At 54.7% G+C, this 13,323-nt stretch overlaps 3 protein-coding genes across 3 annotated transcripts; all 3 read right to left on the reverse strand.

Moving 5' to 3' along the window:
* Positions 1 to 925: 925 nt before the first annotated feature.
* On the reverse strand, positions 926 to 2,330 carry A1O1_05503 (phosphatidylserine decarboxylase; the record flags this gene model as incomplete). The annotated part of the gene is made up of 2 exons (XM_007726389.1): positions 926 to 2,213; positions 2,287 to 2,330. The coding sequence occupies 2 exons, from the start codon at positions 2,328 to 2,330 to the stop codon at positions 926 to 928; spliced, it is 1,332 nt and encodes a 443-aa protein (XP_007724579.1).
* A 414-nt stretch (positions 2,331 to 2,744) lies between these two features.
* Positions 2,745 to 6,557, reverse strand: A1O1_05504 (uncharacterized protein; the record flags this gene model as incomplete). The annotated part of the gene is made up of 1 exon (XM_007726390.1): positions 2,745 to 6,557. One exon carries the CDS (start codon positions 6,555 to 6,557, stop codon positions 2,745 to 2,747), a length of 3,813 nt encoding a protein of 1,270 aa, XP_007724580.1.
* A 1,258-nt stretch (positions 6,558 to 7,815) lies between these two features.
* On the reverse strand, positions 7,816 to 9,081 carry A1O1_05505 (uncharacterized protein; the record flags this gene model as incomplete). Its single annotated transcript, XM_007726391.1, has 3 exons — positions 7,816 to 8,120; positions 8,170 to 8,406; positions 8,463 to 9,081. The coding sequence occupies 3 exons, from the start codon at positions 9,079 to 9,081 to the stop codon at positions 7,816 to 7,818; spliced, it is 1,161 nt and encodes a 386-aa protein (XP_007724581.1).
* Between the last annotated feature and the right edge of the window lie 4,242 nt (positions 9,082 to 13,323).

The following is a 13,323-nucleotide window of genomic DNA, read 5'->3' on the forward strand; positions in this document are numbered from 1 at the left end:
ATATCGATTGAGGTTGGTGTCTAGAACGAATGAAACTGATGTGAACATACATTCAATGGCGTTGATGCCGCGGTGCCCAAGACGTTTTGGTTGTTGCAGGACGACACCCCAAGGACAAGTCATTCATTGCCTAGCGGAGCATGTCGACGCAATCATACCGCAATAGGCCACGGTCCCTCTCGCTCGCCTTGAAGATTCTGCGTGAAAGAGCTGGAGAAAAGGGGTGACACAGCCTGACACGTGACCTTCTACAAATCCCAGAAATCCTTGATGAGCACTGCTAGCTTTGCCGAGCACAGCTGCAGAGGTTTCTTTGGCTTGACCCCGATATATCTGAGTATCATGTAAAGCAAGGCTGAGAGGCCCGAAGCCCTTGTCGGACCCTGAGGATGTGAACGAAGAGCCTGCTCGTTGGTTGCAAGAGGCGTCCAAGGGCGATCTGGAGAGCTAGGTTGCTGGTGGAATCAGTATACAGGTAAGAGTAGATTTCTCACCGATCGTGGTTACACAGAAGCTGTAGACTTCATGTCTCAAAGAGCGTTTCTGGCAACATTGAGAACAAATCGTGATGATAGTACCAAGATACCCTCCTTTGTGCGCGCTGTTACGGCGCCTGCCTGTTGAGGGGATCAATGACTGCGACCAACCCCTTTTCTGGCAGAAGCATGGAGGATTGGAACAGCAGTGAAACTGCGACCATGATGATATTCGTCTCGATGGAAAAGAGCAAGAGAAACAGCCTTCAAGTTTGACAGTGGGAAAATGATCCATTGTGACACGTGATTGTATTGGTATTCACGTGATATCATTATCGGTCACATGACGGGCTGCAATGCGGCCTTCTAACACGTGACGGGAAGAGTGGTGCCCCCGGCCTCAACCATCAGACCATCCTCGTCCTCTCTACTACTTTATATTCATATTATTACTGTGTCTTCACCCTCGCCAGCGCGCTCCTCACGGGCACGTTGTGCTCTGGGTTGGGCTCCGGGAATCCCTCGACCTCGACTCCCTTCCTGAACAGCAGACAATGGGTCGAGCCGCCGAAATGGAACATGCCGATTTCGTCGCCCTTGTCGACATGTTGTCCTTCCTTGACCGTCATCTCACAGGTCGACACCTCGCACATGCCGATGCCCAGAAAGGCCATCAGTCCAATGGCTGGGTTGTCGGCCTCGAAGAACATGATGGCTCGTGTCGCCGTGGCAGTCAGGTATCCTTGACTGGTGACCTGGCCCTCGGGGTCGGCGGCATGTTCGGCGGTGAAATCCTCGAACAGCGGTTCCGAGTAGTAGGTGCCGTCGACGACGTACGCCTTGACCAGCTTGCCCGACACAGGTGCGTGCCAGCGGTGGTAGCTGAGGGCACTGAGGAACGCTTGGTACACGGTGCCGCCCACAAACTGGTCGGCCAGAGCATCATGGCTTAACATGTCGCGGACCGAGTACGGCTGGCCCTTGAGCCAGAAGTGATCCCGGGCCTTGACATTGTGGGCGACCTTGAAGGTCTTGGACTCGCACGCGTTGGCGATGACCGAGTTGTCGGTGGGACTGGCCACGGGTCTAACGTTCTCCTTGAAGAGGCGGGTGAAGAAGTCGTCCCACGACTTGTATCCGTACCTCGAGTCCGAAGGGTCACAGATGAACATGTCTTCGAATTTGTAGTCGGTCTTGCCCACGTTGGCGGTGAAGCTGAGTTCCTCGTGTCCGTGGTCGCTGAACCAGCTGCCCTTGGCCTTCTTCTCCAGCACGCCGGCAGATTCGGGCGAGCGTAGGAAGTCGCCCCAGGCGTTAAGAACCTTTTTCAGCATCGCGTTGACTTCCGGGTCGAGAAACACGGCAAACCCACTCGCGGTGCCCATGGGCCAGTCGAAGAGCGCGTTGAACGGCAAGCCGACCAGGCCGACCCGCTCGGACTTGTCGTTCCACGATGGCGCCGTGGTCAAGATGTGGTTGATCACCTGCAGCATGTGCATGTAGTCCCGGACTTGGGGGTGGCCCCGGCCTTGAGGGTCGTTGTTGTACGGTGGCTTGTTGGGCACCTGCTGGAACATCGATTCGAATAACAACCATACTCTCGTGTTGTTATCGATCAGCGCCTTGAACTCCTGGAGCACCGGATGTAGGTCGGACGGGTTCTGGTCCACGTAGTCGATGACCCCCGCCAGCCATTCTCTATGGGCTCGGTGATCGTGAGGTAGCCATTCACCGATCCTGTCGTGGTAGAACCCCGTCAATACCCGGATAGACTGACAGGCGTTCAGGCCGGACCTGATCAAGTACTTACCTGTGGGTGTGATGTTCTGATGGGATGTTTTTCTCGTGCTTCATGTTTGCGATGGTAGCGGACCGCCGAGAATAAGAGTCAATCGTCAACAGAGAGGGAGTTTAGAGCGAGTAGCAGGACGTCTTGAAAGAAAAGAACAGACCACTTAAAGACCGAAAGGAAGAAAAGAATAAGAAAGAGTCCATGAATGATGTTTCTTGCAACTCCGAGTCTGCAATCTGCAACTTGCCGTCGTCACTCAACTGGCTCACTACGTCACCGCAGTTCAATTGCGGCGAAACTGCGCAACCACGGATTGAAGATTCATGAGGTTGAGAAGTCAGAGCATCACCATCTCACTGCTTCCAACTCCCTGTTTCCTAGTTTCGCAAGTCGAATTACAAGGCGAGCCTATATTTGTTGCCTGAGATTTCACCCCATCGTTGCGATCACCTATCAACGTCCTGGCGCCTCCCAGATTAATTCCAATTCTGCCACACGCATTCGCATCCCCCGGTTCCCCCATCAATCCCTCCGGCGTCTTGGTCAAACCCGTCGGTGCCCGCATCGATCGATCCATTTACCAATGGAGGCGCCGGGTTGATCAATGCCCCGCCAATTCCCCGGATCTCGGGGACAATGCTCTTCACATCGGTCTGGATGACCTGGAGATCATCCACCCTGTAACAATAGACTGCCTTCTTGTTGATGTTCCCGCCGTGTCGGTCCAGAGTGAGCGTGGTTGGGTATGGGAACGATCCAGGCCGTTCAAAGTTGGTCGCCGAATTAGCTGTGCCGTTGGTACTGTTGGTACCGCTGGTCGGACTGAGAAGCGTGGCCCCAAATGCCGGATTGGTCCACATTCTCACCAGGAACCGTGTTTGGCTGAACGTGCATCGAAGCCTCGACTGATCCCGCGTCGCTCCGCCATCCTCATCATCAGGATCAATTCCGGCATTGTTCGAGAACTCCGACACATTGATGGCCGCGGTCGACTTCAAGAAGATGGCCTTGTCGTAGTACATGTAGAACCCATAATGTTCATCGACCTGGCCTCGGTTGTAGAGCTTGATCGGTTGAGACGTGGGGTAGGGCGACGTGGGTAGAAGATTGGCCGGGGCCGCACTCCCATCGTCGAGGACGTCTGGAGCAGGGATCGCATCTGACGAGTTTGTTGTTTGTCGGGCTAGGAGCCGGGAGTCACTCGCATTAGAGCTGGTGACATTGGATGGGTCGACCGGAAAGACGGGAATGTAGGTGATGAAGAACGGCGTCCTTTCCCCTTCGAATGGTTGCGTAATGTTGTCGGTCGTGTTGCCCATGAAGATTTGGTCGGCCCGACTGGGTGGTGCCGGGTTTGGCTCGAACATATCGTTGGTAAAGGGGTCGGTTGCACGCTTCTGAACACCAGAAGACCCCCGCGACAAACTGTCCACGGGAATCGTCATATTCGCGGCGACCGTGCCATTGCGGAAGAGGATCTCAAACCGGAAGTTTGGTTGATCGGGATTGTTGGGGGCAATCTCTGCCTGGCTTTCCTTGGGCAAGGCACAGCTCCAGAGCGTAGTGGGTGCCACGCACTGGGACTGTTCCTTGACTGCGTCGGGTCTAGCTATGGTAGAGATACCTGTAGGGATAGGTGGGTAGCCAGTCAGGTTGAGCCATTGGCTTTGCACTGGCGTGCTGTCCCCTGTGCGGGTGAGTAAAACGGCCAACAAAAGGCAAGTAACGACAATCAAGAATAGAGGGACTGAGACGATCAGAGTCCATTGACGTTTCTTGCCCATCGTATTTCCTTCCCCTGTCGGCATTTTTCTCCTAAACAAGCCTGTCAGCTTCGACAGGATGCTTGGTTTTTGGGCCGTCTCTGGGGCGGGTCTCTTTCGACCCTCGTTTCCCCCTCGACCAGGCGAACTCGGCTGTCGAACAGAGCTGGGACGAGAGGTGGCACCGTCGCTTCGAGCTTCCATCGCTGCAGGAAAGGTCCTGAATGGAGACCTGTCAGTATGGTTTGTGTAGTTATGAACTGTTATTGCTGGTTGTGCTGGACTTGGGATCGAAGGCTCCTTTGATGTGTGTGTTTGCTGCCGAGAAGAAGCAGGGCCAGGATGCTGCAAGATTTCCGTCATTGGTACGGCACCCTGAGATGCCATATTCTGCTGCATTGCTGGTGAAATGGGACCTGGGGACATGACCACGGGCGGATCGACATGTGCTCGAACAATCGTAGCAATCTTATGGTACTGCATTCCGACGCTCTGAGGCGCCGAGTCAGCGGCTGGTGGCTGTATGCTCTCGGCATCCGCTTGTTCTGGCGAGGCTTTGGAAATCGACTCTTTCGGAACATCTTGCATATCGACAGGTACTGTCTTTGTTGGTGCTGGTGTGGCAGCCTGTTGAACATTCGGTGAGAGTTGTTTAGGTTCAGTCTGGATGGTCATGTCCCCCTTCACTTTGGCCTTCTGTACTGAAGGTACGCTATTGTCAGCAACCGACTGCTCAACCGACCGGTCTGCCGATTCTGTAGCTGTTGACGGATTTTGTACCGATTTGGCGTCAAAAACGGACTGCAACTCGGGCAGGCCTTCTGCGCAGGAATGGTTCTGGCAATAAAAGTAGTGGGCACCGGTCAACTGCTCTACAGCACAGGCATGATAGTATTCCGCGGCGAGACCTTCGCCATTGGGGACTGCAACAGGCGCCGACAGAACATGCTTTCCGTTTTCATACGACTCGTGTTGTCCGTCCTTCACGTCCCCGTTTGCCAGCCTTGTCCCACCTCTTTCCCTTTCCCACGAAGTCCACCGAGACCAAACGCTGGCTCTAGCGCTCGCCAGTCCGAGACGACGTGGGGTGTCCGGGGAACCAGAAGAACCAGGTGAAACGAATATGGTGTTGGGCGTTTCTGGCGCAATTAGCCCCGAAGGCAGAGGAGGGACTTCCACGGTTTTGGTGCCGCCTTTGTCCACTATAGTGCCTTTTCTTGAGAGCATCGGTGAGAGCATAAGATTCCACCATCCCTGCGATCTGGGACGTGCACTTCCCGGTTCCGGTGGCAGTATGGGATGCTGACTTTCAGATGAGCTGCGCGGTGCGTTGTCGGCAAGACTCGCTTCCTTCTCGTTCTCTGCCTCTGATTCCTGAGCATAGTGTTGATGGGGGCTCGACAAAGCTCCAGTGATGACCGCACCCGCAGTCACCGGGTCTGGGTTGCTCAGACTGGCCAGGGCTGGAGGTATCTTTGGCACAGGTGGAGTGCTATATTTCGATGGCTGCGCTTCGTGCCGTGGAAAGGCGGAATAAATACTAGAAGGAGGTCTGGATGCGCCTGCGAATTGAGATCTCCAAAATCCGGTCTCTTCAGCAGGGGTTACCACTATTGCAGGCGTGTCGGGTGTAGGGCCGGATAAAGCGCTGTCTCCCCCGTTTGTCGCCCGGTGCGCTTCAGCTTCATCTTCTGGGACGCTGAGCCCGATGACGATCGACCTCGCCTCGGGAGAGTATTCCATTACAGTCCTGCCCTTCGTATGGATAGATGCCGCATTCTCGATCGTGGGAGGAGCCATGGCGGCCGAGCGCATGGATTGTGTATCATCTGTGGTGCTGGCTGACTTCTTCTGAGGTGCTCGCAACTCTAGCCATCTTGACGAGGTTCCCATACCACTACTTGTCGCCGATCTATCCAGGGCCCGAGATCTGTTTTCATGGTGATGGTGTACTCCAACGTTGACCGAGATATCTTCCTGGTCTAGGACAATCCCGGTTGTAGCACCGCCAATGTGTTCCGCTTTGGCAGACACGATCGACGTGGCATATCGTGGACCCAGGCGCGGTCTTTGGGAATGCACCTTGTCGATAATCAGCCCATCGGTGTGTGACCTCGTTGCCTGTTGGGAAAAATTGGTGACAATGTTCAGTCCCGGCCGTGGCCGCCGACCTGGCTTGGAGATCGGTGAATTCTGTTGTCGTCGAACGGACCGTGTCCGGCGCGACTGCGGTATTTGCGCCCTATTCTTCGCATCCTGGCTATATCTCTCCAGGTGAAATTCATCCTGACCGCTAGAGCTGCCGCTATCTTCGTCTGAGGAGCTGGAGGTGAACGGATTGGACGGCAAGAAGGGATTGTTGGGTGCGAGTCTGTCAGGACCTGGCCTGGGTTTCAGAGCTGTCAAATCTTCGAGGGTGGGCGATGACAACGGAAAGCCGGGATGAGGGTTCAGGCGAGCCATTTGAGCATCTGCCCTTCTCTGCGGTCGGGCTTGACCCTTGGGTATCTCGAAATTGGCCACCATTCCGTTCTGAAGATAGGAAACCGAGAAGTCTGCTCAGAAAGGTCGTAGCGAGTGGCGAGAATGATAGGGTTACTTAAAAACACCGATTGAAGAGTGCGTTGATATCAGGAGAGAGGCATTGTTCTTCAGTGAGTGACGACCGTATTTCAAGGTGGCCTGCAGCTGCGCAACTGTTTCATTAGGATCTTTGCGGCATCCTGGCACCAAGAGCACACTGAATATCAGAACTTGTCACAGAAGATCAATAGGCACAGATTGAGGGCAGACAGCGTGGTAGACAAATGCGAGACACAGTGACAAAAAAACGGCAGAAACTTGAAGGAACAGCACCTTGGTGAAAGCAGTGGGCGCAGCTGGAAGACAGTGCGGCGGACACCTCAAGACAGGCAGCAATGGATCTTATTGAATACCATCGCACGGTACAAGCCCAGTGTCTTGTTCATCAGTCTTAGACATGGCCTCACTACCTCCTCTTGTGTTTCGACGGTGGCCGTTTGAAGCTCACCCGCGGCTGTCTACGGCCATCATCACAAGGGAACGCCATGCTGAGCATCGCAGCGGAAACAATAGAAATCCCCATTTTACCCGCCTCGGCGGCAAAGGCCGAGGTAGATTCAAGAAGTCGTCCGGTACAATGTAACACAGCTGTTGACTGGAGGATAAAAACACCCCAGAAATATACGCGCGCGTGGTGTTTTGACGTCCCTTGTTTCGGAGCCTGGCAGCCACTACTGGGCAAGTCACGTGGTCAGCCCAGACGAATGTTTCACAAGGCTGCAACAAGAAACCCAACTGAGGACAGTCAGTGACATGGAAGGTGGTGATGATGGTGATGGTGGTGATTATGGGAGCCACATCGGTGGCCAAATTCATGATTATTCCATCTACAAGTCCGAGAGTGCTTCTGGAGAGAGAACATGTTTCTCTCCCATCTCTCAGAAGCCAGCTCGTCGTCCAGCCATTCCTTCCGCCATCAGGGCCACCACCAGAGGTACCTCTACCTCGTCCCTACCCACGCCGGTGTCGTTGACTGTTGAACATATATTCCAGGGTCAATGGTATCATAAAACAAATCCCACCCCATTCAAGCTTGAACAGCGACATGCTACCCTGACACTCCAGTGACCGCGTTTTGCCGGTAGACGCAATAAAACTGTAACAGAAGCCGTCGAAGCTCAAAATCCAACGGGCAAAGAAGCCCCTCAGAGCAACCCCCGAAAATATTACCGAAATATGGAAGAAATCGAATCCGTCCTTTTTAGCGCCGTTCATCAGAGTATTGGATGCCCTGCATCGAAGAGCTGGTCATTATAGGTGGTAGAGTTCGGGCAGGTTCGTGTTGGCCTTCTGCATGGCCATTGTAATGTGGTGCGTATCCCAGGGGACTCTGTGGTAGCACGTTGGGTGGTGGAGGGAAAGAGCCGTGCGGCTGCTGCATCCCTCGTAGTTGTTGACTCATCTCATGCATCTTCGCCTCCAGCTCGGCAATCTTCAGGCGTTGGCTTTCATAGTCCGCGCGCTGCTGTTTGTTTTGATTCTCCAGTTGCGTGATGTAGTCGATCGCTTTGATAGTTTAGCAACATTCGACACACAGTCAAGCGACGGGACTCACCTCTCGATAACGTCTCCCACTTGCTTGATTTGTTGTTCTGGGCCGTGGGCAGCCGCGACCTGAGTTGCTCGAAACAGTCTTTCATCTCACTCCGTCTCTTACGCTCCGCGAGCTTGTGGGTCACTCGAAGTTCGGGCGTGCGACTGTACGGCGTGCTACCGTTTGGCGACTCGGGGTCGCCCCTGAGGCTGTCGAGTTGTTTGTGTTGAAGTGAGTGATGATGGGCATCGGGGAGTTCTAAAAACATTAGCCTTGCCATGCGCCGTGTGGGGTTCATCAAGTGCAGTAGGTACCTTGCTGGCCAAGCGGCAATCGGGATGACTCCACCGTGAGGACACTGCTTGTGAACGACTCGGCAAAACTGTTACGGCGGGAGAATGTCGAGGGTGGCCTCCCTGGCGGTCGAGGGGCGTCGGGGTCGGGAAAGGCGTAAGCTTGACCTCGCGTAGGGGCTTCGGCGCTATAGACTTCCTGCTTCGGATTCTCCAAGATGGGCGGCGCAACACGTCCGGCGGCAAAACTGCGTCCTCCGCCACGAGCGGAACTGAACGAGGACATGGACCCATTCATCGTCGAATATCGCCCTCCCGCATAACCGTTTGTTTGTATGCCTCGTTCCCGCTGCAAATCAGACACGAGTGAGGTCTGGGATGCATTGTTACTGGTGTACGGCGAGGTCGGGCCCAATCCCAGATTGTTCATGCCGTGATGGATGCTGTTCGTGACGCTGCCCCTTCTCGAATCGTCGAAGTCACCACTGCCCCTGTGTGCGTGGGGGTCGGAATTCGTCGGCGGCGGCAGTCCGTTCGACTGATGTTGCATAATTCCACCGAAGGCCGCCGACGGAGCAGCAGGGTTCTCAGGCGTGTACGGCGAGTGTCCCGGCCCGGTAGGGGAATTCAAGTAGGGCATGGAATTCGTCGAATGCGCAGACGAGCCTGAATCTAGGAAGAGCATGATTAGCACCAAGTTTGCCACAGTCGACCATGAAGAGGATTGAACCCACGGGTACCCGGCGTCATCCAACTCCCCGAGTCTCTCTGAGGCGGTTGAATCGAGAGATCTGGCGGTGCTCGATCGGCCAATGGAGCCGGTAATTTCGAGGTCAAAGAAGTTATGGAGGGAAGCGTCTGAGTGGTTTGCGGGAGACTATGGGGAAGCTTGGGCTCCCAAGGACGGCGGCTCGTCGTCTCCATTTTGCGATCTCGGTCGACTTGTCGCTCACCTGTCGAATATGACTAGCTGAAGAGGCGACTAAATTTGTCGCTTTGGCGCATATGGCGCTTCCAGCACAGTTTGCAAAGTCCCTGACTCGTCGCTCGACGAGTCCGTACTTTCGAAGACGATTGGCCCGTCCCGTGCGAGAAGTGAGATGTGAGAGGTATCGCCGCCACGGGTAATCCAGAGATGCCTCACACAGCAGCGAATAGTGGCACAGGCTCTTTGGAGGAATGGTATGCGCTGCTTCGACGCAGACTCCCGCTGTTGGTAGACGCGCGAGGCAACCTCAATGTGCCAGTACCGTCGACCACTCCGGGCTCCAGTCCTCCAGGCTCTGATGATCCAGCTTCAGCCAGTCTGATCGAATGCGCCCAGGAAGATGGCCAGTCCAACTCGGGAGCGCCCAAGCCGAACCCAATCGCGTCGCAAGAAATATAGAACGAGAATTGGTAGCCAGTTGTCGGCAATCTTTCTCCGTCAACCCTCCTACCAAGTTGAGACCTCGACACTTCCAAAAACGTGGCCGAGGAGATCTTGTGGAGCAAGATCGAGATGCTGCGGCTTGCCAGAGCGACGAGGAAATTCGAGGTGCTGGCGTTCGATGGTCGACGGTGACACAGACGACGGCGGGACGCAGGGGAAGGATTTGATCTAGGGACGGTAAGATGCGTCTGGAAGAGCAATGGAAATCCAGGGCGCAACAACCAGTCGAAGGACTATAGACGAGCCCAATGGCTGAGATCCGTTGGATGCCAGATGGGGTTGGTAGAAGGCCAGCCTGCCCAGGCGGCAAACTCGAGGGTATTGAGAGGCGCAAAGTCGATCTTCGTGTAGGGCGGGCTAGATAATGAGAGATGCTTGCACTAGCCAGGCCCGGCGTTCTGCATATGTGCGAAAGTGATGGAGGATGGTTGAGAAGAGGCCGAGTGTGTAGGTAGAGTAGGGACAAGAAGATGGATGGGCAGCTTCAGGTAGGTTGGGTATACAACTTGAAGAGACAGCAGCGCACATGGGACAGTGAGTTTCCTCCTCCCGTTTCAGCGACAGTGGCAGTCAACGGTAAGGTAGCCAGCAGAACCGATTGCGGGTGTTCATTCTCCAGTTTTGACGGTTCCTCTTCTACACAGTACCAGGGTAGCCTCATTTGTTAGTACTAGTAGCCTGAAGCAAGGCCCCTAGGCCCCGGCCGGGAGAGATAGTAGGTCGAGTTTAGTGGGCGCCATCAATATTATTGAGTGTCCATGGCCCCATCCACCAACCGCCCACGGCCCCGAAACGGTTTGTGCCAGGTGCAGGCCGCAGGGCAGTGGACACCTGGATAGGACCTTTCTGACCTACTAAGTATGGGGCTCCCTAGGCTCAGAGTGCCCGCTAGACAGACTGGCCTGCCCTGCCAGTGCCAGTGCCGGCCGTCAGTCCCCGTCTAGTAGTAGGCAGCAGAGCCACGAGCCTGAAGCCGCAGTTTCTCTTGCCCTTCCTCCACCACACCATCATCCCCAGCTGCGGTGCTTGTTACGTGCTTCATCCATGATCCATCACCTCCAACGAAATCTCCTTGTTCCTCACGACCTGAAGAGCATATGAGATCCTCGTATCATCTCGCAGCTCTGTGACTTGGTGCATATCATGGTGCATGCCGAGAGTCCAGCTACATTGAAGCAGATGCAGGGGACTACGGAGTGATGAACACACACAACAGCGGACCAGGCTCTATAACGACCATGGTCACTGCATGATCCTGTGGCAATCCATGTGTCCTCGATCCTCGATTGTCCTTCCTTCCACACTCGTGTGGCAAGTCCTTGTGCTCCCGGCGAGGCATCGATTGTGTGATTCAGTTGTCAAACGCCTGCGATCTCAGATCCCTCCTTCTGTCCTCTCCTCCTCGCCGCCCTCAGCATCCGAAGATGGGCTGCAGTACCGGACCACGCCACGTGCGCCAAAGCATCAGACTCCTCCCGAGTGCCTGGCCTAGCCCGGTTGACAAAAGCTAGTCCTCTGCAGTGACCACTACAACTGCTGCGGCCTCTAAACGGGCAGGGTAGGCTCCCTAGGCCAAGGGGCCACCCTTCCTAACGACCGCCCGCAGTCGACCTCGACTCGTGGCAAATCCTCGTCTAGCGTTTGGCTACAGCGGATCGCTTCGTCCTCAAGTGGTTTCACCGAGTGCGCTGCAGGTCATCATGCTGTTAACACATCACGCCTCCGATGAAACTCGCGTGGCCAGTGTACAGGGTTCAATTGAAGAAGAGTTGCCATCGGAAGCGACATACCAGAAGTTCGGAGCAATCTTTTTAACATATCATTTCATAATTGGGAAGACACACCAACCACCTCCCCCACCTCCCAAAACCCCCGGTCAGTAACTCGGTAGTGGCCACATTTACGCAGCTGTCTGACCCATCTCAGCTGGCCAACACCCCTGACCAACAGCAGCCACTGGGGGCCCTAGTGCCGTGTGACCGACACGTTACTAGCCGGGTCTTATAGCTGCTAGGCAGTGCCCGACCCCTGTGCCGCTGTGGACGCCGCTCGAGCTATTGAACGCTTCGTTGTCGTGGGCTGCAATCTGTAATTGTCGTCTCATCCCAGCTGGATGATCCTTTCCCAACGGGACTTGGTCCTCCTTACTTGTCACCAGCGTTCAGTCCACATCTCGGACACTCTGGAATTCGGGAAAGTGGACGATTCTAGTCCGGATCGCGGCAGTTGCTCCCTTCACCGAAAGGAGAATAAATCACATGTCGAGCGCTCAAGAGCGATTCGTTCAGAACAAAATCCTCTTCAAAAACATCTCCTCTGGCCGACCCTGACATGTTGCGACATTCATGACGTCGGAGAACACGAGCCCTAAGACATTCGACGCTCTCGTGCGGCGGCTGAGTCCTGGCTTGCTTGGAATAATCCTTCAACATCCAGGATCAGGGCGCATCGAAGAAGAGCTAGCCACCGCTTGCAGGGTCGTGAAAACGTGGCAACGACAGGTTGTCGTACTTGTTCAGGGCCCTATCCACACTACCTGCACGAATCATGTTTCTCGGGCTCGATCAACACGCAGCTGTGTTTGATCAAGAGGGCGAGTTGGAAACATGTCATGCCCTTCAACATGCTATCGCCGTTGCCCGCTGAGAGCGAATTGGAATGTGGCCATTCGGTTTTCAGCTCCGTGTTGGTTATATGTCACGGACATGCATGCATGGCTTTGACTTTGGCCGTAAAAGGGAGGGCCGTGAACCGTCCGTGCAAACAGAAGTCCAAATCCAGGTACCCTCCCAGCTCCATCGATCCATCGACAGCCAACTTCTTTGAGCCAAATTGCTACGCAGGTTTGCGCTCTCAACATTGACGACTTTGGACCGATCAACCAACCAATACGCTTGATTGACCTCATGGGACGAATATTACCACCAACATCCAATAGCTTCGGCGACGTTGGGACCGGATGGTCGGCCCATGTGTCTTGTGGATGAATTATTCATTCCTTCCGGTCTGCCTCGGGGTAGGTATGTCATGGCCGCGCTCCTTTGCTTACCTGGGACGCAGGCGCAGGACAACACTCTGCAGTGCTTTTTCCTGGAAGTGGTTGTCCCAAGGGCATCCAAAACGCCAGCGGTCGGTGGTTTGCGGATTTCAGCCTCATTCTCTTCATTCTCCTTGAGCTGGCGAGGCGAAATGATATGGAGTTGTGCGCAACTCCCAAGGACCCTTTGACCGCGTCGTGAAGGGTACTGGGAGGTAGCCATTTCGGGTACGAACCTCAACAACATCGGTCAATGTACCGATCACGAACTTCCTGGATCTCAGCCATGGACTGGTGACCTGTCCCTAAAACCATATGCATGCTGCGACAGCCCAGAAATGCAGCAATCAGGATAGTTGTTTTGATTATGGAGGCTAACCCATGATACCAATGTTCGATGAACCCAAAATATG

This window comes from Capronia coronata, assembly GCF_000585585.1.
Source record: "Capronia coronata CBS 617.96 chromosome Unknown acBCG-supercont1.4, whole genome shotgun sequence".
NCBI classification, from domain to species: Eukaryota; Fungi; Ascomycota; class Eurotiomycetes; order Chaetothyriales; family Herpotrichiellaceae; genus Capronia; species Capronia coronata.